This window comes from Magnolia sinica, chromosome 13 (genome assembly GCF_029962835.1).
Source record: "Magnolia sinica isolate HGM2019 chromosome 13, MsV1, whole genome shotgun sequence".
Taxonomy (NCBI): Eukaryota; Viridiplantae; Streptophyta; class Magnoliopsida; order Magnoliales; family Magnoliaceae; genus Magnolia; species Magnolia sinica.
The window spans coordinates 40,735,460-40,763,314 of NC_080585.1; the positions used below are offsets into that span (position 1 = coordinate 40,735,460).

General features: G+C 41.3%; 1 protein-coding gene across 4 annotated transcripts in view; it reads right to left on the minus strand.

Moving 5' to 3' along the window:
- Positions 1-2,786: 2,786 nt before the first annotated feature.
- The window catches only part of LOC131223647 (ubiquitin-activating enzyme E1 2-like), a 52,182-nt gene continuing 27,113 nt past the window's right edge, over positions 2,787-27,855 (minus strand). For 3 of the 4 annotated variants that reach the window (XM_058219101.1, XM_058219102.1, XM_058219099.1), the window contains 5 exons: positions 25,116-25,333; positions 6,591-7,385; positions 5,268-6,136; positions 4,363-4,795; positions 3,204-3,931 (listed from right to left, as the gene is read on the minus strand). In XM_058219101.1, coding sequence (XP_058075084.1) covers positions 3,335-3,931; positions 4,363-4,795; positions 5,268-6,136; positions 6,591-7,385; positions 25,116-25,333 — 2,912 coding nt within the window. In that variant the 3' untranslated portion in view covers positions 3,204-3,334. Of the gene's footprint in view, positions 3,177-3,203; positions 3,932-4,362; positions 4,796-5,267; positions 6,137-6,590; positions 7,386-25,115; positions 25,334-27,855 lie in introns of those variants that run through there. The other variant, XM_058219100.1, reaches the window with a different exon arrangement.

Genomic DNA, 27,855 nt, shown 5'->3' on the forward strand with positions numbered 1-27,855 from the left:
TCTTTCGTCCAGGCCTGATCATTCAGTCATCCTTCGACTGTAAATCATTTGAGCTTGATTCCTTTAAGCATGATTCATTTGATAGTAATCTGTTTGAGCACGATCTTCCGTCTGAGCACATTTCATCTGGCTCTCCTTCAAACTCGACTATTGAAGTTCTCTGTTCAAACGATCCTTCTCTAACATGTAATCAGCTCTACATTCATGAAGAGTCCTTTGCCGGGAAAGGATTTTTGTGCAAAAGAAGATCGATCGTCCATTTGATTTCGTAAATCAATCAAAGAAGGATCGAGGGGGCATCTGTTCGTACACAAAAAATGTACGAACCTTCCATGTGTTGATGAAAACTACAAATGATAAAGAAGGGATTTTAAGATATGAGAAGATACAGAGACAAATAAGAAAGAACAAAAAGGATAAAAGAGAAAGGAAACTATGGAAGAAAGGAACATACGAAAGAGAAAGAAAGAAGGGGTCCATGGCTTTGTGCCGACCCGCGCAAACCACATTGATTGCGTGGGTCTGCACAGACCCCCTTAATCCATGGCGTTGTGCCGACCCACGCAAAGCACATTGATTGTGCGAGTGTGTGCAAACAATCTGGTTAGGACAAATTGAAGGCTTTGTGCCAAACCATGCAACAGCATGGTGTTGTGCGCACCTACACAGAGGAAAATCAGTCAAAATGGTTTGGACGGTTGAGATTTGATGAAAGGTGTGCCCCATGGCATAAAGATCGAGGGTTCGCACGTGTGGAGGCCTATAAATACCCCACTCCCCCTCTCATTTGAGGGCAACGAAAATTACGAAGAAGGTCAAAGCTCCAGGAAGAAGAAAACTTTGAAGGTATCGAGAAGGGAAAGAAGACGGAGGGAAAAGGCTTTGCGTCGGTCCGCGCAACAGCATGATGTTGTGCGGACCCGCGCAACACCGCACAACACAAACCCAAGGGAGTCGGAATGCTGCCGAAATGATCAGACGAAATTCGATCTTTCTTTCCTACAAGGATATGAGTTCAAGAAGGAGATATTGGATGATCATATTCGCATAATATTCCTCTCAATGAGATGACCAAATCGCAAGTTGAAATGCTGCCGAATTTGATATTCGAACTCTCTCAATTCTTGTATTTCGAATATGTTATCTTAGAATCAAGGGAAATCAAAGGATTTAAATGAACTCAGTATGAATAATATGATGATTGCTCTCTTTATAATTCTCTTTGTTATGATTAAATAAGATAATTTTCCAAACCAAATGCTTTCGTTTCTTGTCGAAACACCTCTCTTAAACACATCTCTCTCTTAAGCACTTCCCTGATCTCTCTCTCTCTCTCTCTCTCTCTCTCTCTCTCTCTCTCTCTCTCTCTCTCATCTCTTTTCTCTGACTTTCATTTGCTAGGAAATTTTGTAGAAATGAGAGAGGTTTGAAAGCTTTTGTGGTAGAAGTTTTTGGATAGATAGAGAATTATAAAAAGAGATAGGTAAATGGGAAGGAAAAAAAATGATGGCTACAATAGGTAAGAGTATAGGTTGCATAAGAAAGGCATAGGCTTGTTTAACTAATGGAAAGAGAGTGACATGAGTGATGGATGGGTTAATTGATGGCTTGATTGATGGATCGATGGATTTGACAACCATGGGATTTGTACAAGGGTCTGCGCTACGTGTACATTGCGTAGCCCACCTCGAGTTATGCCAAAAACTAAAACTTATAATCTGGGTAACACAATAAGGTGTCACACGACGTTGGAATCATGACGCCCGCGCCGTCGTTAAGGTAAAAGTTTCGAAATATTACGGTACTAAAATAGGGTCACAATCAAAATTCGCCAATCTAGTCCATCGAGAATGTGCCAGCACAGAAAACAAAGCATACAGAGATTTAATTAAGGTATGAGTCTTAAAAAAACTGTCCTAAAGCCCTAAAGAAACTCTAACTTCTTTTTCATACCCTTATTGATTCAAATAAAAAACCTTCTACTCTCAGTCCAAACTTTCAAGGCATAGGAGGAAGCCTGATTATTAACATTAGAAGATGAATAATTCCAACTCACCTTGAAACGTAGTATAAAAAAAAAAAACTATTAACCATCAAAGATGTCCTCCAAGACAACATGATGTTGAAGCGGGATCAAGCTGTACGAATAAAAATAATAAGAGTAACAAACCATCCAAATTTCCCTCCAGTCTTGGTGCATTTTATGAGATGTTGAGAACTACATATAAATATGCTCACATAAAAAATTTAAACAATCTAATTTAAACTATATAAGAGAACTATGAAAAACTTCATCTACCTTCTGATTAAGAGAGGTGAACGAGTATGTATTTTTAAAATTGGATAACAGCACGTGCTTGGCAAACGTATCTCCTCTCCCGTAGTAAATAATAATAAAAAATAAAAAATAAAAAAAAAAACCATCTAATATTATTTTGAGTTTGTATTTTTACTTTTCGATTTGTAAGTTAATTTTTAATTTTTAGTTTTACCGTGTTCTTGATTGAATGTTATGTACAACTACAACCTAAAACTCGAAAGCTCAGCCTCGAACTCGAATTCGAATTCAACTCAAAAACTCAAACTCGGCTCAATCTGGCCTGACATGCTGACCAAGCCGAGTCAAGCTAGCCAATTGGCTCAGTCACCAAGCCGAGCCAAACTCGAGATAGGGGTGGCTGTTGACCGAACCGAGCCAAACCGAGCTCAATGTCCAACTCTATTCATAAGCTTACACATAGCTCATCAAAGTCATGCGAAAAGGTTGGCTCATCATGAATATCATCTGTAACTAAAACCAGGTCGATCCAAGCAATGGGTAGGTCATACCACTCAAAAGAATGTACAACCAACAATCCAATCCAAGATACAGTCATCCGGGGCAGATCGGCCAACCTTCAGCGCATACCGGATTTCCTAAACATGTAACACATTGGCTGGAAATGATACGCGGTTCCATAAGCTTATGGTGCTGGTGCCAATCCTATTCATTCATCTACACTCTGCAGGAAAAATATGCTCTTTAAAAAAAAAAAAAAAATTTCAAGACCACACCATTGCCCCGAGCAGGGGCCCCAACCCTGAAAAATGACGGATCATGGCCTACCATCTTGCAAGGAGTACTAAGCCGGATCGCTTCTTTCTTTGTGGTTCCTTTGACTCTCAATTGAGGCAGCCTAGCAAAACAAGGGGAGATCACATGATAATATCAAACAGTCGCTGTGGTTTCCCTTGCACATAAGAATTTGATAAATATCCATCTAGTACATGTCCTCGGTAAAATCTAAACAGAATCAACAGAGATAACAAGTTGCCAGACCTGGCTGCTGACTCTCTACCGGAAGTATATGGATATCAAGGGGATGTCGATGTCATTGTCTTCGTCATCCTCGCAAGCCACTACAACATCCAAATGGCACCTGTATGAAGGAACCTCAACCTTGGCGATCTCCCTGGCCAGGTCCACAACCGGCCGGTCCATCCTCTCCCTGTGCCTCGGGAACATGCTGTTGTAAAGCAAGCACGTCCCGCATGAGATGCTGTAAGCATTCAGGCCCTTTTCTTGCAGCCACTGCAGCAACTCCCTCAGCGTCAAGTTCTGCCTGATGACCCACCGGTCCCACACCGTCCAGCTCATGTCCCGGTGCTTGATCACCTTGGGCGGGACTGGCTCAGCCATGGAGAAGAGAGGCAGCGCCAGGTTGGCGAACGTGTTCCTATAGTCCTCCAGCTTGTGCCCACCCCCCAACACTTTGTACAGCTCAAGGCAGACAAGACCGGTGGCCATTGCCGTGGAAGTCGCGATGGCGGGGATGATCCTCCCGGCAATGAACTTGGCTTTCAGCTTGTCGACTTCAGGGATGCTGTAGTTCCTCGCCCGCATATTTGCAAGCCCAGCTATGAAGTCCATGTGGTAGTTTGTATCGTCATCCTGCACAGAGACAAATAAAGCATATAGAGACTGGATGATCAAACAGGAGTGTACATGATCCAGTTTGGAGAAAAAGCATTACAGGACCCTAAGTCTTGGTAAACATAAAATTTTGCTGATGCTTTCAATTCCATATATGCAAGCCCCGATAGTGATCCAGACTGTTGATCTGACGGACCCTACCATCCGTTAGGGATGCCCCAGAAGTATGGTAGATTGCAATGTGGAATTTTGCTGGTTCTGTCTTCACCATAATATGTTTTGTCGGCCCCTGATAAAAAGGGTTTAGGACCAACAAATCTAGGAGATTCTTGGGGCATTTCCCATCCACTGGGACCGCTCATATAAACGGAAGAGCTTCATAGAAATGAAAAGTTTGCTGATTGCTCAGGACTCAAAAAGTAATTCCTCTCTATGAGAAAAGGGTGAACCTTCTCAAACTGTATCGGTTTCATCCGGAACCCAGACGGCAGCTTCTTAGCACACTCTTCCACCTTGACAATCAGATCGTTAATAACAGCAGCATCATCAGCAGAGGCGGCAGTAATGCTAGTCGCTTTCTCATCAGTCTCAATCTTTACCCCTTCCCTGGGACAGAACTCAGGGACTATCACTTTATCCACAGCATCAGCCAATTTATTCGGGTTCTTGGCCCAGTCAGGTATAGGGATCCCGAATGTCTCGGCACGTAGTATCGATGCTGCCATGATGAAGTGAAGGTGGCCAGGATCAGATGACGAGAATTCAAGAGGTCGGGGAAAACGCTTGGGAGCTGACCAAAAAGGTGCCCCTGTGCTGGTGGCAGCGTCTTCAGGGAAAGTAAAAGTCAACTGCTTCACGCGGTTAGTGAAGTAGTCTTCAAACCTGGTTTGAATAAGGTTACAATGGTCAGTAACAGACAGTATTATAGAGTGAACAGTGTGCGGAGATGACTGCCACTGTATCACACGTCAGTAATAACGAATAGAAAATGAGTAGAAAATCTTTGCTAAATCCAACCTCTTGCTTGACGCATAGGCGCCTGATGCCTGTGTGGAACATCCCAACCTTGCATTAGATGGGCTTTCCCTGTCGATGATCTGGCCCGAAAATCAGGCCACTAAACCCATCAGGTAGACAAAACAATGAACTGTTTAAAACCAAAAAAAATAAAAAATCCGCCAATGCCCCTGCCTGATGAGTGGACCAATGAGATTTTTTAGCCAGGGTCATCTGTGAAAAGCCCAGATGTTTCACACAACATGCAGGTTGCCAGGTGTCAGATGTGTACGTTTAGAGGTGACTGTCGAATCATATGGGCTTAGCAAAAGACTTGTGAAGTAATCATATATTGTACTTTAGTCGGGCCCAGGTAATGCAGTCTTGAAATGCTTCACATCTCTCCTTGTCGAGGCACTCAATAACACGTTCCAAGAGATCCCTGGCCTGAGCATCGCCTGCAGTTCTCATTGCAGTAACATATTCACTTGGATTGGAAAGAAAGCTGTTTACTTCAGCTGGTGTTTTCTCGAGCAAGCCCTCAAACTCAGAGCGGGCCCATGTTAGGCAGTGATCAATGTTATGCGGAAAGGAGTGAACTGTGCACATGGGTGCCTGCTTCTCGGGTGGATCTCTGGAGGCCCCATAATTTTCAGTCAGATGAGGGATGACCATCTGCGTATTGCATTTGGCACCCAAAGTTCCAGACTCCAACAGCGGCTTCTGGAAATACAAGCACCTCATATCCATATAAATCCTGGCATTCACATTATCCAGTGCATTAACAACAGCATCAAGACTCTCCCAAAATGCATCATCAAACACATTTTCAGTCTCTGGGGATGCACGGTTTTGCAGGGCCTGTATACGGAGACGAGGATTGATAGAACCAGCAACAGAAGCAGCAACGGTTGACTTCGCCTGCCCAATATTCCAATCACGGAATAGAAATTGTCTGCTGAGATTACTCTTCTCGATGACATCATCATCCGTTATGGTTAACTTCCCTTCACTACTGCAACAAATGCCCATCAGAGCTAAATTCTTCAAAAACTCACATCCAAGCGCACCAGATCCCACAATGAATACTTTAGCATCTTCGAGCTTTTTCTGAAGCTTGTATCCGAACACTGAGATTTGTGCATCATAACGACTATTTAATGGCTTCAAATCGCCAGGTTCCAATGGCTCAGTTGGAAGAGACTCAACAGAGTCAAAGTAAAAGAACTGACAAGGAAAAACACATGCATGTAAGAAGAAGAACACAAGCAAATAGAACTTCCGGAAGAAACGTGAAGGATACTGGTGCCAAGACAGGAAAAATGAAATCAAAGGCACATTTGCAAGACCTGGGCCATTCATTGGGTGGGGCCCACCATGACCATGCCACAGCCCAAATATCACGCTAGTCCTCATCAGACAGGACATTCATGTATGAGAGTAATGGAAAGGAGCAGTGGTTCTACATTCGACATGAACGCATCCTCGCTGATGAGTGACCAGTTTTATTTTTTTTTTATTTTTTTACTTCATTTCTTTATTTTTCCAGGGTATTGTCAAGGCTGGTCCCACCAGGTGAATGGACAGGATATCCCAAAAGTGTGCTAGGTTGGCATGTGTGCCATAAGATCATCTTCATTAATCCTATCCTTAAAGAGTTCAGAAAATTTGAAGTTTTCACCTGAAAGAGTGGATGGAACTTCCCAGAGCAAGCTTTCACAACCTCTTGTCCAACAATACCACCAAACATGGCAGCCATGGGATTTAGAACTGCCCTGGAGCCATGTGCAAAATGCCGCAGAAGCTTCTTATCAATCTCTTCCAATCTACCATCTCCCAAGCTATCATTGATACTTGTAGCCAAATCTATAAGCCTCTCAGCATCCTCCTCTGACCCAGCAACAGGAAAACGTCCCATTTCACAAATAAACCTATCCAGAGATTGAAACGCTAAGTGTAGCAAAGGTGGACGGTCAAACTTGGAGAAGTCGCTGAGGAGGAAATCGCCAGGATCTTTGAGAGCGTCTCTTAAGGGTTTGAAGCACAACACCTTGGACTGCTTCACTTGCGTGACAATACCGCCTTTCGCATATGGACCAAAATTTGTCGTGTCTTCCTCAAGAGTAAATGCATATGGCCTCGCATTTTTAACCTTTCTTGGTTTTCCATCATTCAGCTCAGTCATGCCCTGAACCTCAGAAAATATAACCAGGTCCCCATCTTGAAACTCAAGCCGTTCATCATCAACACATGATACAAGAGCAGGATTGTCGTTGCTGATGGATGCAATTATACCTGTATGTGGTTCCTCACCATCAACATCAATGACAGTGAACTCAGGACCGAAGTCACAAAACACACTGCCAAAGAGACCTCGGACTTCAGATTTGATGAAGGAAATTGGAGGTTGGTGACTGTGACAATAATCATTAAACTCGATTGCTTTCTCTAGGCTGATATCAGTGAAAACTACAGCCTGCATGTGAAGATGTTAACGGCAGTAATTACGACATGAAATCAAAGTGACACATGCAGATAAATAAATTAAAAAATGCTTTGCAAGGGGGAAAAAAGGCTGGATGAGAGATGCATGAAAGGTCATCTGTTTACATCGTTTGCATGAATTTGAGGGTGCCAATGGATGCTGGTAAAATAGATGGGATATGTGCGCATATGAACAAACCAGGAAATGTTCAATTGGTAGACCAAAGATATATAAAACTTCATAGAAAGCTAAACAACAACATTTGCAACCAGCAAGCATGTTACATATAGATAGGATATCAAAATTATTGATACACATCATCATCATCATCATCATCATAACCTTTTGCCCAAGTCAACTGGGGTCAGCTTCATGAATCCTATTTCACCAATCATTCCTATCTAAGGCCTATCCTCTTCTCTTTTTTTTAGATCAACAAAATACTATTAAAGAATAAAGAATATGCCATAGGCAAAATGAGAAACAAACAGAAACAGAAACAAAACAAGACAAAACAAAAACAAAACAACAAAAGCCTAAAAAGTATACAACTCAAAGCTAGGGTAGTGAAAGAAGCCCAAACACTATAAGCCTAAAAAGTATACAACTCAAAGCTAGGGTAGTGAAAGAAGCCCAAACACTATAAGCCTAAAATGGAAAAAATGATACAGCAATCAGAGATCAATGGACATAACAATCACTCCGCAGCATCCCTGCAGATCATGGCCACCACCCGAGATAGAGAAGGAATTCTGAAAGCATCGACTATTCCTCTCTAGGACAGCCATGATAGCCAAGCACCAGACAGCCTTGTGATCTTTTCGAGAGCCTCCGCCATGCCAAGCAAAGAGCAGATCTTCAGCCGCAAGAGGCATTAACTAAGAAGTTTGAAAACAAGACAAGATAGAAGACCAGGCCCCATGAGAGAAGGGGCAAAGGACGAAAAGGTGATTTATGGATTCCACACCTTCCAGGCAGAGTAAGTAGACATTGGGAAGCACCATTCCACGGTAAGAATTCTCCCTCTAGCGAGAAGCCAGACAAACGTAGAAACTTTTGGGGGAACTTCGTAAGACCAAGCAAACGAGGGATAATTGTGCATATGGCGGCAAAGGAAAGGCCATTGAGAAGCTTGAACAGTGGAAAAACTGAGAATCTGCCTGAGCAATTCAGGGACCAAGACAGCAAGTCGTCAACTCTCGGGGAAGGACGAATTCCCTATAGAAGCTCCTGAAGACTCAGGAATTCTTCCAACTCCAAATCTGACAGATTTCTCCTGCAAGGAGGGCACCAGACCCCAAACCCCTCATCAGAGAAACAGTTAGCTACAGAAATGGACTTGCTTGAAGCGACCCAGGCCAAGCTGGAGAAAAGGGAGAGAGAAGGCCTATCTAAAATCCAACAATCCATCCAAAAACGGATGTGGAATCTGAAATTGCGGTCTTACCACTACAAGTGAAGCTTGGATATATGACTAATGTCTTAGAGGGGGGTGAATATGACTTTTCAAAATTTTACCTAGATAAGCAACAATCACTCACTTCTAATTACTCATATAAAACATAAAAACAATGAGTGGTTCTATCAACTCTACTATAGTGAAAACATCATTCAGGCATTCAGTCAAACATATTTGTTGCAGTAAAGATAGTCATTTGTAATATTCAGCAAAATAGAGCAAATAAAGGAATAATCATTCAACCCATCGCACACAATGTATAGCGGTTCGGCAACGTGCCTATTCCATTCCCGATTGTCTCACTCTCTCCTAGAGTGTACTGGATTTCACTATTCAAATGGTTTTAAATCAAGTTCACCATAAACCATTACAACTTACACAAGGCGTACATGATTTACATCCGTCGATGGCCTACACAAGGCCTTAGTGATTTTGGGTCTCAAACTCCAACAAGACAAACGTACTCTCCCGTCGGAGGCCTACACAAGGATCGGTTTCCAAAAACGATGGACTCAAATTAACTTTCTTTCCTAAAGTGGATGAGCCCCATTGAAGCGCCTTTGTTGAAAATATTCTCTAATCATGAAGCATCTTCGACTCCCTTGAACCGCAACCTTGATGTGTCTTTAAGGATAGGGTTAGGATTCCTAAGGACAAGCATTCAATGCTTTCTAGCATTGTAGCACCAAGGATTTGCCATTAAGGATGGGTGCTAGAGCATTAATGAATGCTGGAATTCATATTTCAATCCGAAGTTTAAATGCTCAATGAATGCCTTTAACACAAGGATTGAATGATGAACTCCATGAGGGAAGAGAGCTTGGGAGAAGGGTTTTTAGCTAGGGTATCACATACTCACAAGGCTCTCTCTATTTCTCACCAATTTGCAAAGAAATCCCTCCATGGTTTAAGTAAAGGTGTTTGCAACAGTAAAAAAAATGTACAGAAATCTATCAGCTTCAATGGCATCGAAGCTCCCTTCGATGGCATCAAGAAAGTCTGGTTTTTACTTGAAAGGTTACTGAACAGTTTAAGAGTCTCTACTAGATGTCATCGATTGTCTTTCGATGCCATTGAGGTGACCCTTCAATGTCATCAAAGGTCCCTCAATGTGTCATCGAAAGTCCCTCGATGCCAAAATCCGAGATTTGCTCATGAGCTTGCTGAACAATTTGATTGCATCTACTCAATGTCATCAAGTGGTCTTCAATGGCATCGAAGCTCCCTTCGATGGCATCAAGAAAGACTGGTTTTTACTTGAAAGTTTGTTGGACAGTTTAAGAGTCTCTACCAAGGTATTCCGTAATGGTAACGGTAGTTGTAACCAGTGTTCGAAATATCGATACTATCGGCCGATATATCGGCCGATATTATCGTTATCGCACCCCTGCGAGACGATACACTCGCGATAACCCCCGGAAGATACCAAAAAACCCAAAATCCAGATATCGGCCGATATATCGTCGATATCGCACGATATTTTGACGATATTGGACGTCATCATCCGAAAAAATTGGGAAAAAAAATTAGAGCGTGGATTTCGGTACCTGTAGAAGAGATCGCCATGATCGGAAGCTTCCATTTGGCGGGCCATTCGAATTAAAGCATCATTCCTAGGTTTCCACCAATAAAATCTCCGATTTTTGAGAGAAATCCCGAGACATCTTCGCCGATTTGGGAGAAATTTTAGGGTTCCAGCTTCCGGAACCCTTTCTGCTTAAAAAGTAAAGGTCGTTCGAGCCTTTTTTTTGACGCGGATTAGCTACTGACAGATTGAGTCGCGAGATCGCTACTGAAGTGACGTCACCAAGTTACGTGGGTCCCACCATGATGAATGTGTTATATCCACACGGTCCATTCATTTGGAGATATCATTTTAGGACATGAGTCAAATAACGAGGCAGAAAAAAATCTGTAATGGACCCCACTACAGAAAACAGTGGAGAAAGTGACATCCACCGTTGAAACCTTCCTAAGGTCCACCGTGATGTTTATTTGAGATCCAACCCGTTAATAAGTTTAAAAAAGATATTATAAAAGGGAAAAATATATATATTAGCTTAATCGAAAACTTTTGTGGCCCTCAGAAGTTTTTAATGGTGGGCGTCACTCTCTCTATCGCTTTCTGTGGTGGGATCCATTAGAGCTTTGAATCTTAGTCATTTTTAGGTTCATGGCATAAAATGTTCTCTCCAAGTGGACGGACGGTGTGGATACAAAACATACATCATGGTGGGGCCCACGGAACTTGGTGACATCAATTCAGTAGCGAGCCTCGCCACTCGAATTGGCTACTCCCCCTGACACCAGCCAATGGCTGGTGGTCGGTGCTATGTGGGCCACACCATGATGTATGTGTTTCATCCATGCCATCCATCTGTTTTTACAGATTATTTTACGGTATAAATCCAAAATTGAGATATATCCACATCTTAAGTGTACCACATTACAGGAAACAGTGTTAAATGAGGGTCGACCATTAAAAACATTTTGGGGGCCATAAAAGTTTTGGATCAAGCTGATATTTGTTTTTTCTCTTCATCTGCGCCTGTATGACCTAATCAACAGATTGGATATCAAATAAACGGTATAGTGGGCCATAGGAGGATTTTAATGGTTGATATCCAATCACTATTGTTTTCATGTGGTGTGGTCCACCTGAGAATTATAACCCTCTCATTTTTGCGATCAAGCAATAAAATGATCTTTAAAAATGGATGAACGGAATGAATGAAACACATACATCATGGTGGGGCCCACAGAGCACCGAACACCAGCCACGGAGATGGTGTTAGGGGGAGTAGCCAATCCGTTTCCATCCGCAGCCCTCGCACACCACCTAGCTGTGTGTTAACGTCGCCAAGTTCTGTGGGTCCCATCATAAGCTATGTGTTATATCCAGACCGTTCGTCCATTTGGCGAGCTCTTCTTAAGGCTTGAGCCGATAAATAAGACAGATCCAAAGATCAATTGGACCACAATGCAAACAGCAGTGGTAGATTGAACGTCTACGATTGAAACCCTTTTGGGGGTCACGGAAGTTTTAGATAATATGATATTTATTTTTCCTCTTCATCCAGGTCCGTGTGACCTAATTAACAGATTGGATGGAAAATAAACATTATGGTGGGCCCTTTGAATATATTAATGGTGAGAATCAGTCCCCCACTACTATTTGCGGTGTGGTCCACTTGAGCTTTGGATATGACTCATTTTTGGGTTCATGATCTAAAATGATCTCTCCAAATGCATGAACGGTGTAGATATAATAAATACATTATTGTGGGGCCATGTAACTTTGAAATATTTGTACAACTTGCGCCAAGGAGTGTTGGCACAGTACTAGGATTTCCTGCCAAAGCCTTCCTGTGCTTGAAACCTTAGTGGGGCCTATCATCGATGTTTGTGAGGAATCCACTCCATCCATCCGTTTTGTGAGATCATTTTAGGACATGAAATAAAAAATGAGTAGGATCTAATACTCAAGTGTGCCAAAAATGTATTCGTGGGGCCACATAAGTTTTGAATTAGACTAATATTTGTATTTTCAATTCATCCATGTAGGAATAATGTTATGAACAGTATGGATGGCATGTTAACATCATTGTCAACCCAGGGAGGTTTCAACGGTAAGGAATTTTCCTACCCACCTTTTCCTTTAGTGTGGCCCACTGTAGTCTTGGATCATGCTCATTTTTGCTCTCAAGTGCTAAAATGATCTCAAAAAATGAATGGACGAGGTGGATTTCTTATAAACATCACAGTGAGCCCCACCTAGGTTTTAAGTGAAGGAACTTGGCAGGAAATCTGCGTACGATCAGCGCCCCACCCCCAGTATGGTGGGAAGTGGATCCCCTAGTGAGTAGTGTACTTTGTAAACTTCATGGGCGCACTATAATTCATGTATTTTATCCACTCCGTCCATCCATTTTACCAGATAAATTTATGGTTTGAATGAAGAGAAAAAACTACTATTAGCTTGATTCAAAAATTTTGTGGCCCATTAATGGTCAATCACCATTGTTTCCTATGGTATGGTCTACCTAATTATTGGATCTGTTTTTTTTTTTTTTTGGATAATGTCCTGAAATGATATGGAAAAACGGATGGACGGGGTTGATACTGAATATAGTTGTCTTAGTTCAATCGGACAACGCATAACTTAGGACCCTATACAAAGGAAATCTATTATGTACACTTCTTTTTTGAAACTTTATGATTTAAAAGTGTGTATTAAGGGCCTTTTTAACAATCCCCAAAGTTTCATTAAAAAATTCAACCATTTTTCCAATGTTTCCCCATGTTTCCCAAAAAGTGCGATAAACTATGCGATACAAACGATATATCCCGTGCGATAACCGATGCGTATCTGTATCCCAAGGGTGCGATACATTGTGCGATACCGATATTTCGAACACTGGTTGTAACAGCCACCACCGTTACCTTTACGATACGGAGCATAATGGTTGTTACGGCCCCATAACAACCGTTACAGTCTCTCTTTTTTATTTTTTTTATTTATTGAAAAAAACCCTCGAAAAACATGTATCTGCCCTATAATATTGATTAAAAAATATGAAAAATATGTATGTCCCGTAATAGACCATTACGAGGCTATTATGGCCTTTATAGGGGACATAACGTGCCGTTAACGGCAATTATGGGTCATTTTTTCCATAACGGTTGTTACGGCCATTGCAATCCCATAACATGTAACGGTTGCCACCATTACCTTTACGTAATGGCCTTTACGGCACACCATAGTCTCTACTCGATATCATCGAGTGTCCTTCAATGCCATTGAGGTGACCCTTCGATGTCATCAAAGGTCCCTCGATGTGTCATCGAAAGTCCCTCGATGCCATAGAAAATCCGAGATTTGCTCATGAGTTTGCTAGACAATTTGATTGCATCTACTCAATGTCATCAAGTGGTCTTCGATGCCATCAAGGTGACCCTTTGATGTCATCGAAGGTCTCTCGATGCCATCGAGAAAATCATATATTTGTTCATGAGCTTGCTGGACAGTTTAAGGGTCTCTACTCAATGTCATCAAGTGGTCTTCGATGCCGCCATCGAAGGTCCCTCGATGCCATCAAGTTAGATAAAATTGTCAATCTTTGTTGGATATATCAGAAGTTTCCAGGCCATCAAGGACCCCTCAATGAGTGGTCGATGGGATCAAAACAGTCTGAATTTTGAAGTTTTGTTTTAAATTGATTTCTTCCCATAATTATGTACTAGCTTACAAGGGAATGGCTTTTCCCATTACGTTTGGGCTAGTTGGAAGGTCATGTTTTTAGGTTTAGTATAGGTTTTGAAGAGGTCATGGCGCTTCATCATTTCCCGGATTTTCCAATGCTTAGACGCTTATGATCTTTGAGTCTTAAGTCTTCAATCTTTCATGGGGCTATCCGAACTTGATGACTTACAACTCACGCTAATTGACAAATAGATTACTTACAATCTCCCCCTTTGTCAATTACATGACAAAACCTATTCTAACCATGACAACTCAAAATACAATACAACTTTACAAGACCTTACATTTTTCACATGATTTACAATTACAGCTTGACTCATAACCAACATTTACATAACTGACATGTATGCAATCTTCGTTGCTCTCCCTAAATCCCTATACCAAAAATGTCACCAAAAAGATACATCGCACTTTGGTGGGAGTTATGTTCTCCCCCTTTTTGTCAATGATTGACAAATAATTCGATATGATAATTCCATACAAAGAGCAAATATCATGAAGTTCATTGGAAGTTATCACACAAAAGACACACACACACACCCACACCCCAATTAAGCACGGAAAATATGTCGAAATAAGGCATAAAAGGACACACCCCAATTAAGCACGGAAAATATGTCGAAATAAGGCATAAAAGGAGAGAACGTTAGGCAATAAGGCACACGGGATGGGAACCATGAAATCTATGTATAATAAAGTAGCATGAAATGCTCAAAACATAAATCCACCACATAACATCCAAACTACACAATATCATCCAAAATGTACATGTATATCAATTAGCTCTCATCCATCGTCAAGTCAACAAACAAAAATATATGACCGAGATAGTCAGCTATGCCATAAATAAGTAGCTCCTCCAGAGTCCTATGACTCGACTCCCCCTAGCTCAATGGTCATGGTCCTGGTCCTGGTCCTGAGACGATGTTGCGATGACAAATCAGAAACGCTAGGATTTCCTATGGCATGCTGCAGTGTCTGCATCATCTGCTCCATCTGAGTCGGACGCTCACCGTGCCGAGCCTGCTCCACTCTAATCTATGTCTGTGCTGCAAGTAGCTGCTCCATGCGGTCCTCCTACTGGGATGAGGGCTCATGAGTCTGTGCATTGTCAGCACTCATCTGCGCAGGCCCTCCTACCTCGATGCTTCTACTTTAGCGTCGCGGTATACTTCTGCTGGTGGTTGAAGATGCATTTTCTTTACATTGTCGTTGGTGGTTGAAGATGCATTTTCTTTACATTGTCGCTGGTGATCTTTGTGGGAGGAATCGGTACATTAGTTGTAGGCAAAAAGCCGCAACACCTAGCCAAAAGGCAGATGAGATGACTGAATGGAAGAGTCGTCGACCGACTACCTCTCAAGATGTATGCAATCTAATGGAGGATGATGGTAGGGAGGCAGAGTCGAACATGCATCCCCAAGTTATAAAGGATATCGACCACGAACAGCGTCAAGTCGACATGATTAGTCCCTCTCGAATACACATTTGTGGAAAAGATTTTAGTGAAGGAGCCGAAATGGACTGGACATTGTTGACGACCAAAGGGCATTGTCGTTGATCCACGATTCATCACGCCCGTTGTACAGAAATTTGGTCATCCTGACCCTAACCCGGGGAGACGTCAGGTCATAGTCCGAATGGGTCTCTCTAGACACAGGGATACCTAGTAATGTGGCAACGCGAGCGGGGGTAACCCTAATGAGACGGCCACCGACATCTACATCAAAAGACAGGGGTCGAAGGGTTGGATTTTTGCATTTAGATAGAAACCTATATACACTTGTTTTTTCTGAACCATACCCCCAAACTTTAGAACATTTTCCCAACCTATGGACCGTAGCATTGCATTTACTCCATAAGGTTGAATACATTTGACATATACGCTCTGTTCATAAATGATTTTTTGACCTTCGTATTTAGGCGGTATCCTTTACTGGAGGTTCCGACACCAATGGCTCCGCGGACGATTCGGATGGACTTGAGGAGAGCTGAGGAGATCGTGATCAACAAGTTGCACAATTAGCCCTCCTCGGTGCCAATTTCTCCGTGCGGATTGGCCGAGACAGCCTGGCATCCATTGGCGCCTTGCCTTTGTTATCCTTGGGCATGGTGTTGAGTAATGGAATCACAAAGCCAGTAAGATAACCCTCAATCGCATAACCAAAACCCTAAAAATGGGGGTGGGGGGAATGCAAATGTGGCAAGGATAATGTTTGGAATCTAAGTTTTCTAACTTGTAAGCACGAGTTGTTGATGATTCGCACCATCAATTGAATAAAAAAAAAAAAAAAAAGGTGAAAATGTCAACGAACAAAAGAAACTTAGAATGGCAAGGAAAGAAGACACCCACCGACCAAGAAGGGATCCAATTGGAGTGAGGTTGCTAGGGGGAGGGGAAAGATCTGTAGCAAAAACCCTTGATTTGGAGCTTGGATTCAAGCAATCCTTCCTTTCTCGTGCTGTTGTTAATGGTGAGAGCAAAAACCCCAAAACTTGAAATATAAATATAAAATGTCGCGCGCGGTTTTAACTTGTTGCCTTGATACTTCGATGGCATCAAACAGTTTCTTCGATGGCATCAAAGCTTCTCGTCGATGTCATCGAAGACAAATCGAAGTCCCATCGATCAGCAGAGTTGGAAAATCTACTTTCCAACTTTGTAAGGGACTAAGGCTTCAACTAGAGGGAGATCCTAGTTGAAGCCTAAAAATATGTCTAGAGAGGGTTCCAACCCTATATGCTCGAGGGAGATTCTAGCTTTCTTGAATGGTCATCCAACTTTGTTCTTTTTTGGCATCAAAGAAGGTTCCTCTTGAAGGGCTTAATAGCCTAGAGGGAGATCCTAGTTGAAGCCTAAAAATATGTCTAAGACTGAGGGAACGTCAGTCTCAAGACCACCACTTTTTGACAGATCTAACTATGCATATTAGAAAGCTAGAATGTGTATTTTTCTTAGAACCCTAGATCATGCAGTTTGGGACAATTGAAAATGGGTGGCAGGCACCAATGAAACAAATAGTATCTAACGATGGTGCTGCCACCTCAAGACCCAAACCTCAAACAGTTTGGACCGATTATGATAAAACCGGGTCCAACTGTGATGCAAGAGCATTGAATGCAATTTACTGTGTTGTGGCCCAAGAAGAATTTAAACAAATTTGCATGTGTGAAACTACTAAAAAAGCATGGGATTTATTGGAAACCACCCATGAAGGGACAAGCACAGTCAAGTGCTCTACACTCCAGCTCCTTACAACTCAATTTGAAACATGAATATGGAGGAGCATGAGATATTTATGGAGTTTTACACCAAACTAAGTGACATATGTAACTCCATGTGGGGGTTAGGAGAAAACGCCCTGATACCACATTTGTAGGTAAATCCTGAGATCACTACCGGAGCAATTCTCCTCCAAAGTCACAACCATAGAGGAATGTAAGAACATTGACGATATGATAGTAGAACTATTAGGTTCCCTACAAACATATGAACTACATTTCAAAACTCTCACAAAGTCCAAAAACACTGTTATAAAAGCCTCACAAAAGAGACATGAATCTAAGGAAGACAGTGATAAAGATGAAGAAATGGCATTGTCGGCCAAACGTTTCAAAAAAATCTTCAATAAGAACCAAGGAAAAACCTTCTACAAAAATGAGAAGAAATATGCCAAAATTGCCAAACAAGTAAGGTTATGCAAACGGTAAAAAGATCCCCAGTGCTACAATTGTAGAGGGCATGGTCACCTTGCTTCTGAATGTCCCACTAAAAACAAATCCAAAGGGAATGCAATGGCTGCCACATGGTACGACTCAAAGGATTCAAACTCAAACTCAGATGAATCCCAAAGTGATGGAGACCAAGGCTCATTGAGAATACTTATGACCTCCACCACCATAGATGTCCCAGAGGCAAGGGACAAAGGAAACAAGGATGAGCATATGGAAGAAAAGTCTTCTTCAGATGAAGAAGAGGAAGAAGTTGACAATACCGGTCTACAAGAAGCCTATGACCAATTTTACACTGAAAGCTTGGAAGTTCTTAGAAAGCTTGGTCAGGCTAAGACCGAAAATAAACAATTGAGCATGGAACTTGAAGAAGCCAAGGTTGATAAGAAACGGTTGGCTAATGAGATTGAAGAACTCACCAGATATAATGCCAACTATGCCATGGAAAACGCCTCTCATGAAAGCGACTTGGCTGAATTAACAAAAAAGAACAAAGACCTAGAAACTGAACTAAGGGAAATGAAAACAGTTAATCAAGGTCTAAAATTAGAGCTCGAGTATACACACTCAAGTATACACAAGAAATTGAGGCTTTGAATCCTCAAATTTACCAATAATACTTAGAAAGCTGATGGATAACTATGATGCACACACCCTGATGGGCTTTTGGAGATCTCCAAATCGATTTGCGTCTAGGGGTTTTGTTAATATATCAGCCAATTGCCTTTCAGTAGGCACATAATCCAGTGAGATGATATGCTCCTCAACGAGCTCTCGAATAAAATGGTGCCGGATATCTCTGTGTTTAGACCTAAAATGTTGAACAGAATTCTTGGATATATTGATGGCACTTGTATTGTCACAAAATAGTGTCATTGTAGCTTGTTTAATTCCGTAATCCGTCAACATTTGTCATCCATAGAAGTTGGGCGCAACAACTACCTGTTGCAATGTATTCGACTTCGGCGATGGATAAAGAGATGGAGTTATGTTTTTTTACTATGCCATGACACTAAGCAATTTCCAATGTAAAAGCACCCGCCGCTAGTCGATTTCCTATCATCCATATTTCCAGTCCAATCGGTATCTGAGTACCCGGCAATTGTTCTTGAGGTGTCAAACGAGTACCACATGCCAAAATCCATAGTCCCAGCTACATATCAAATGATTCTTTTCACAGCACTTAGATGCGACTCTTTAAGGTCAGCCTGAAACCCAGCACATGCTCCTACACTAAATGCTATATTAGGCTAACTAGCTGTGAGATAAAGGAGGCTGCCTATCATGCTTCGGCACAGGTGTTGATCTACACTTTTTACAGATATATCTTTAGATAACTTCAGTGTGGTACTCATTAGCGTGTGATGAGTATGACCAGACTCAAGTCCAAAACTTTTTACCAATTCTTTCGCATACTTGGTCTAACTCACAAGAATGCCATTCTTGAGTTGCTTGACCTATAAACCTAAGAAAAAATTCAGTTCTTCCACCATGCTCAACTCAAATTCTAATTACGTCAAGTGGGCAAACTGACGAGCCATCTCCTCACATGTGGAACCAAAGACCGTCATCCACATAAATCTGAGCAATGAGAATGGAATCCCTAGTCTTTTGAACAAAGTGTTTTATCCACACTACCCCTAGAGAATTTGTGGTCGATCAAAAATTGAGTCAACCATTCGTACCATGCATGAGGGGCTTGTTTAAGAGCATATAGTGTTTTCCTTAGCCTGTATACTTGATTAGGATATTTGGGATCAACAAACCCCTTTGGTTGTTCTTCATAAACTTCTTCCTCAAGTATACCATTCAAGAATGCACTTTTCACATCCATTTGAAATAATTTAAATTGTACAGTGCATGCTATGGACATGAGGATTCTAATAGACTCAAGTCACGCAACAGGAGCAAATGTCTCGTCAAAATCAATTCCCTCAATATGAGAGAAGCCCTGCGCAACCAGCCTAGCTTTTTTCCTAACAACATTGCCAGATTCATCGGATTTGTTCTTGTAAATCCACTTGGTTCCGATGATATTGGTATTTTGTGGCCTAGGAACTAATTGCCACACCTCAATCCTTTGGAATTGTTGTAGCTCTTCTTGCATAGCCTGTATCCAAAAATCATCTTGTGGAGCTTCTACAACATTCTTTAGTTCCATTTTGGAGGTGAAGCAAATATGATTGTTTATGGTCTCAAGTTGTCTTCTGGTTTTCACACCGGTACTAGGATCTCCAATGATTTGATTGAGGAGATGATCCTTGATAACCGTAAGGTCAACCAAAGGCTGAGACACTCTTGGAGGGTTTTTCATTAGATTTACCTATCTTGCTTGGACCCTTATCTTCATCCATATCAATATCAGGACCAGAGTTGCCAGTGGGTTGGTCATCAACAACCACATTGACTGATTCTTGAATGACTAGAGTCCTAAGATTGTCAACCCTATATGCTCGACTATTCAATGAGTATCCTAAAAAGATTTTGTCGTCCCTCTTAGGGTCAAACTTGCCCAAGTTTTCATGGTCTTTGAGAATGTAGCATTTACTACCAAAGATTTTGAAATACTTGACACGAGGTGGCTTTCCATGCCACAATTCATATGTCATTTTATTTAGCCATGCTCTTAAATAAACTCTATTGATTGTATTGCAGGTTCTGCTTACAGCTTCGGCCTAGAAACTTTTTGATAAATCTTTGCTATTCAACGTGACTGAGGCCATTTCCTGAAGCACCCTATTCTTCCTCTCAGCTACTCCATTTTGCTTAGGTGTTATAGGTGCTAAGAATTCATGCTCGATTCCAAAATCTTAGCAGAATCTTTGGAATCGGCCATTTTCAAATTCTCCACCATTATCACTATGGATTCTATCATGAACCATTTTTCATTTTGGAGCCGCCTTACAAGCTTCTTGAATTCATCAAATGTATCTGATTTTTCTCTCAAGAAGGCGACCTAGGTGAACCTGGAATAATCATCCACAACTATTAAGAAATGTCTATTACCGCCCTTACTCTGTACTCTGGTAGGATCAACAAGGTCCATGTGTAAAAGCTCGAGAGGCTTAGATGTTGCCATAGAAGTTGTCTTTTTGTGGGCGACCTTAATTTGTTTTCCTTTTTTACAGTCCCCATAGGCAATTCTAGGCTTTTCCCAATCTTAGGAAGACCCCTTATCAGATTTTTGGAGCTCAGGTGAGACAGATGACTATAGTGGACATGGCCGAGTCTTCGATGCCAAAGTTCAGTTTCATTATCTCGAGCCATGTGGCATACAACTGGAGAGGCAGGTTCTCCACTACTCTCAATAACATAACAATTATCACCGGTGCGAAGACTCTCATAATCAGTTTGCCTATAGAGTCCGAGATCTCGCACATTTCTTCTGAGAATCTTACCGAATGTTCTTTGTCACAAATCTAAAATATGCTTAAGAGGTCATGCTTTAATCCCTCTACACAAAGAGCATTCTCAATCTTGGGCCTTCGGCCCAAACCCAATAGGAAAAGCCATTCCCTTATAAGCTAGTACATGGTCATGGGAAGAAAATAGTTTAAAACAAAACTTCAAAATTCAAACTGTTTCAATGCCATCAACCATTTATCGAGGGGTCTTCAATGGCATTGAAGACCGCTCGATGACAGAGTAGAAACTTCATATATGACTAGCAAAGATTGACAATTTTATCTGACTTTCTCGATGGCATCAAGGACCACTCGATGACATTGAGTAGAGACCCTAACTATCCAGCAAGCTCATGAACAAATATTTGATTTTCTCGATGGCATCAAGGAACCTTCAATGACATCGAAGGTTAACCTCGATGGCATCAAAGACCACTCGATGACATCGAGTAGATGCAATCAAATTGTCTAGCAAGCTCATGAACAAATCTCAAATTTTCTCTAGGCATCGAGGGACCTTCCATGACATCGAAGGGTCACCTCGATGGCATCGAAGGACACTCAATGATATCGAGTAAAGACCCTTAAACTGTCCAACAACCTTTCAAGTAAAAACCAGACTTTCTCACAATGCCATCGAAGGGAGCTTCAATGCAATCAAAGCTAACAGATTTCTGCCCATTTTTTAATCATTGCAAACACCTCTACTTAAACCATGGAGGAGTTTCTTTGCAAATTGGTGAGAAATAGAGAGAGCCTTGTGAGTGTGTGATACCCTAGCTAAAAACCTTTCTCTCAAGTTCTCTTCCCTCATGGAATTCATCATTCAATCCTTGTGTTAAAGACATTCATTGACCATTCAAAGCTCATATTGAAAAATTAACTCCAGCATTTATTAATGCTATAGCACCCATCCTTAATGGCAAATCCTTGGTGCTAGAAAGCATTGAATGCTTGTCCTTAAGAATCATAACTCTATCCTTAAAGACTCGTCATCATAAGTTAGGATTCACCTACCCTGACCCGAACCACGGCACTTTCAAAGGCATATCACACCAAGGTTGCGGTTCAAGGGAACTGAAGATGCTTCATGATTAGAGAAGATCTTCAACAAAGGTGCTTCAATGGGGCTCTCCGGACTCCATGACTCACAACTCACGCTAATTGACAAATAGAGCACTTACAGAATCCGTTACCAAGGTCGAAGGAAAGCCCTTCCTAAATATTGGGCTTCAAATTAGCAATGGACTTCCACACGTCTACTGACGTGCTTCGTCACTATTGACCTATACGAAACCAACAGTTAGGGGAACCAGCTTGTACAGCAGAAGCCAGAGCCCGAAAAGAAACTGGCATGCCCATCCAGTTCAGCACCTAATAACAGTTTTCACGTACTAGCAATCTTGTCTGCCCAGATTCCACTTGAACCAAGATGGAGTGCACAGTCTGATCCACTTCTAAAATAACTGTGTCCACGTGTTTTTTTTGTGGGGGATGAGTGAGAGAGAGGCCTTGATTGAGCCAGGCTACACAGATTTTTGCACTTCAAAGATGAATACAGATAGGTTGTTAGTTCCGAAATCCAAAGATTTGGGTGCAGGGAGGAGTGATTTGTGACTCAATGCGGGCTTCCTATGCCGGTTTGCAGGCCCTCATCATCTTGCTGATGCATGAATGATGAGAAATGAATTTCTGTTGTTCTACATAACTTTGCCATGAAAACATCAGTATTGGCATAGAGACAAGGTATTGTATTACACGTCATGGAAGACACCTTGATTGAACTACGTGGGTGAAATTCAAGTGTAGGAGCAGGAAGTGGCAATTCTAAAAATGACAGGTGACAGGAGCATGTATAGGAAAACTAGAAAATTCATGACTTCTAATCAACGTGTTACAACAAAACAAATCAAATCAGTCCATTTCACAAACACATACACACTGTGAAATGCTCCAGTGCTCTCAGTGCCTAGGAGTTGAATCTCAGAAAAAACAAAAGAGAGCTTCCCAGGTTTGATGGGGACATCAGAGGACCTACTCGAGTGTACCAGAGATGGAAACAACCACCCACATCAGCGCAGCTTTCTTTGTGAATGAGAAATTGAGTCCAGATGGGGAATGCCGAGCCATTTTGAAGACCCCACATGCATTGGACGTGCATCAGGAAGACCCCACTTTGGGATGATGCATGTGGGCTGCTTAGGAGATCATTTTAGTCATAGGATTTCTATTTTGTGTCGATCTGACCCTTGGATCTTGTCGATCATGCCATCGGCCACCAAATCTTTTTAGATCTGGACCCGTTGGACTTTGATCTTGCTTTCTTTATTTTTATTTTTTTGTTATTTTTACGAGTTATTTGATGGTTGAGATTGATAACAAATGTTTTAGTTTTCTTATTTTGGATTATGGATGGTGGGCCACTTCACTTGAGTGGCATAGTTGTTATTATGCTAGATTTTTAATTCTGAATTTTTAATTATAAAAGCACAGAAGGGGTGAAGTTCCAACCCTAGTTGAGATTTGAGAAGGAAAAAAAAAAAGGAATAAGAGAGTTCTCTTGTGTGAAGGAATTTTCCTCCTTATTTTCTAGGATTTTTTGAGAAACCTTCCCTTCCAATTAAATTGTAGAAGGGTAGAAGCTTATTTGGTGGTAGATTCCCCAAGATACATCATTGCTCTCTCTTCTGCGAAAGGTATTCTTTTTCTTCTTCTTCTCGTCTTTCTCTTTTCCCTTTCATTACAACCTTCTAAACCCTAGCTCTTCAATTTCCTCTTTTCTCCAATTTCAAAAAACCCTAATTCTAAAATCCCCAATTCCCATGAACCTTAATTTACCAAATTTCAGATTTTCTCAATACTAACCCTAATTATAAAACCTACAAATATATCCCTTGAGTGTGGAACGTGCCTATGCTAAATTGGAAGTTCTATCCTTCCATCGAGCCTAGTTTTAATTGATTTATGTGATTTCGTAGCATGTGGGCATGTAATTTAAGTTAAATCAAATTTTATTTTATATTTTTTACTCTTAATTACTTGGTGGGTTAGCATCTTTTGTTAATTGAATTACTTACGGACTCATAATCTCCATGTTGCATACTAACATTAAATCATGTGTCTTACATCAAGGTTTGTCTCCACCTTTTCGAGGCCAGGACATAAGAGTCGATGGTGTCTCCTTCGACAATGATGGGGCCCAAAAGCTTGGCCCTTTTCACTGCATTGCCCCAACCTGCCAGCCCTGAAAAAGGTTCACTGAACCTTTATCGTCTCGGACCAGACCCCATAGTTACTCTACCCTGGATTCCCAAACTGAAGACATAAAAGGGCGACTGTCTTCAAAAATCTGTTGTATCTTTCCTTCCATACCTCCCAACATATGGCCATATGCAAAATCTAACGCAGCAATTTCCACTGATTTTGAAGGGTGGCTGCTCCTAATTTCAAAGCATTTCTACAGCCAATCGACCATAGAGGGACCACAATAAGACGTCAACAACACTTTAAACAGCGGAGAAAGCCTAAACTTTAGATCCCTTGTGCCTTCTAGGGTTTATACTTTGAAAGAATGGATTGTGGCCTGTTCTTAACTACACCAGATTGTCGGCAAGTAACATCAAACACCCTCTTAGAAAAGGCTAACCTTCTCTTTTTTGGTGAAGGTGGATGGAGCCACCAAGACTTTATTGATTAGAAAAAGACATCCTTGATAAAGCTAGCACCTATTTACTAATCTATGCTGAAAAGCTTACAAGCAAACGAAGAATTTGGGAACTGCCAAAAATCCAATTAACAAAAGATGAAACAGTATAGTACGCATGTAAAGAGATTTAAAAGTATAATTATCACAAATAACAGACCTGGAAACCAGAGAGTTGTTCCTTCAATAACTCTGTCGCTAAGGTTGATATCACCACAGCGCTGTTGAGCTCTTGCAGCTTATGAACACAAGCAAGCGCCCGGTTCTTCCCTACATCATCCTCCGAGAAATAAAAATTGCTGGATAAGTCCCACAGCTCAACTGTCCCTTCATCATGCAAAGTGACAGATTTGACACCTGCAAGAATGAGGTTCTTCGCTGCAAGAAGAAACAATACATTTTTTATATCAAACACCTCTATGACTAGAGCAAATAAAAAAGATACAGAATCAAGAGAGGAACAAAAACCAACCACTACAAATACATGCCACCGTCTAACGAAATATTGTCTACCACATTGACAACTGGGGAGGATAGAGAGGGAGGGTGAAGCCAAAGAACTGCACTACCACAAAATATTGTCTACCACATTGACAACAGAACAACCACACATCATTGCACAATCAAATTGAAGAACAATGAACCCTTTCCTAGCCAGCTTATCAGTAACCGCACTAGCTTCCCTCTACACCTCTAAAAAAGTATCATTCATATTAGCAACTCTATCCTAGATTTCTTCCAAAATATCAGCTAATCTCCACGGAGAAAATTGGGAGGACAACCACTGGAAAAGTCAGAAAAACACCCTCAATTACAATTTACCATACGCCCAGCCTGTAAATCCTGATATGGATGAATACCAATGGAGAACCAAGTGAACCTACCCAGTATTCATGGTTCTGAATATCGGTTTCGGCAGCATATCAATATCGGGCTGTAACAAAAAAAATTATAAACCAAAAACATGTATGTGATGTGGCGTTGCATATCGGTATCGGTCCCATATCGGCCCGTAACTCTTTTGGCAGGGGGGAGGAAATTTTGGGATATCCAAGAATCTATCTGTTTCTATGGTTTTAACATGTATCCAATGATATATCAAATCATTCTTTGGTAAGAATGTTGTTTGCTGTTGTAAGTTGTGCATGCGATGTTGTCTCTTTTGGCTATAAATTGTTTGTATGTCATAAACTAATATGATATGTTATTAATATGATATCTATCAACTATTGAACTATCATCATCATTAATTTGTGCAACAGATTAATAAAATAAATAATATACACAATTCAACAATTCGACAGAGATTATTGGATTTAGATTAGTAGATAGAGTAAGCCTGTAATAGTACTACCAACAATGAAAACAATACCAACTACAAATCTACAATTCTACTGCTACCCTTTTTTCTTTTTTTTTGAAGGACGATAATTTATTAAAAGGAGGCAAAGCATAAAGAATTCAAACGAAACAGAAAGCAAACAAAAGAACCTCCATAAACAAAACCAAGAACCCCACCCCTCACCCTGAACACGGGCTGCGGGAGACTCCCTCCACTGAAAGAAGAGAGATCTAGCAGAACAAAACACCCCAATGAGATTGTTGAGGACATCCCTAAAGCATTTGAGGTTTCTAGCCTTCCGAATGGACCACAAGCCTGCTGTGAGAAACAGCCTCCATTCCCTAATAACTTATCTACCAAGACCCCCTCCATGCAAAAGCGTAAAAAACCCCTCAACGGACTTCGGGAAGACCCAAGCAACACTGAAATACTGAAGAACAAAAGCCCAGACCTCCCTAGAGAAATCAAAATGCATAAATAAGTGGCCCATTGACTCCTCATCATTCAAGCAAAGGGGACATGCGTTGATAATAAACACGCCCCTCTTGCGTAAACTATCTATAGTTTATACTTTGTTCCACCCCACTAGCCACGCAAAAGTTGCCACCTTGGAACATGCACCATAAGGCCGTAGGAAGAAGGTATGCACCTTAACATTCGAATACGACTCTCCTCGATGAGCTCCAACAATGTCATGGAAGGACTTGACCGAAAACTTTCCGGATCTCTCCACGAGTCATCGCACTGAGTCGCCCCCGACCAAAGTACAATGTGTTGTCGCATAGGAGTCCTCCACAACTACTCATCTTAAGTCGGGTATAATTGGTTTTACATCTTCTAGGAGTGTTCCTTAGGTTATTGCCTATAAACCTTTCGATCAAAGACAACTAGTAAGGACAATGCGTTGTCTCGGTCAATCAAGTCTTCATCCATTTCCTCTGTGACATTAGCAAATGGTACGTTAACCCGTGTGTCCAAGTTGGGTAATACTCGCCCCACCCCATCTCTTTCATTATCGTCAGTACTTTATATTCCTAAATTTCCTTTAAGCTTGTTATCAGTGAGTAAGCTAACCAAATCCTTGAACGGTTTTGTCACATTTTATCCCTCCTATTGTAAATTTCAGGATCTAACGACGAGGAGGATGATAGTTGGAGGATAAGAGGTAAATGGACTCTATTACCTCGACAATGGAATAACTGGAGCTGTATTGTGAACAAATCTCCCTCATCAGTGGCATTTTAGGTTGGGTCGCCCTTTGTTAAGTAGTTTAAAGAGTCTTGTCCCGTTGTTGTCATATGTAATTTAAAGAGTCTTGTTCCGTCATTGTCATATGTAATTTAAAGAGTCTTGTTCCGTCATTGTCATATGTGCCTACGTTAAGAGTGAAGCTTGTGAGTTAAGCAACCATCAAAGGGTGTCGTTTCTTCCTTGTATAGACAAAAGAAGTGATAAACTTTTCTATTTGATGCATTTAATACTTAAGTGTATATTCTGTGTTCAGACAATGATGGGGAATATGTATTTCATTATTTTAACCCATATCTTTCATCTCATG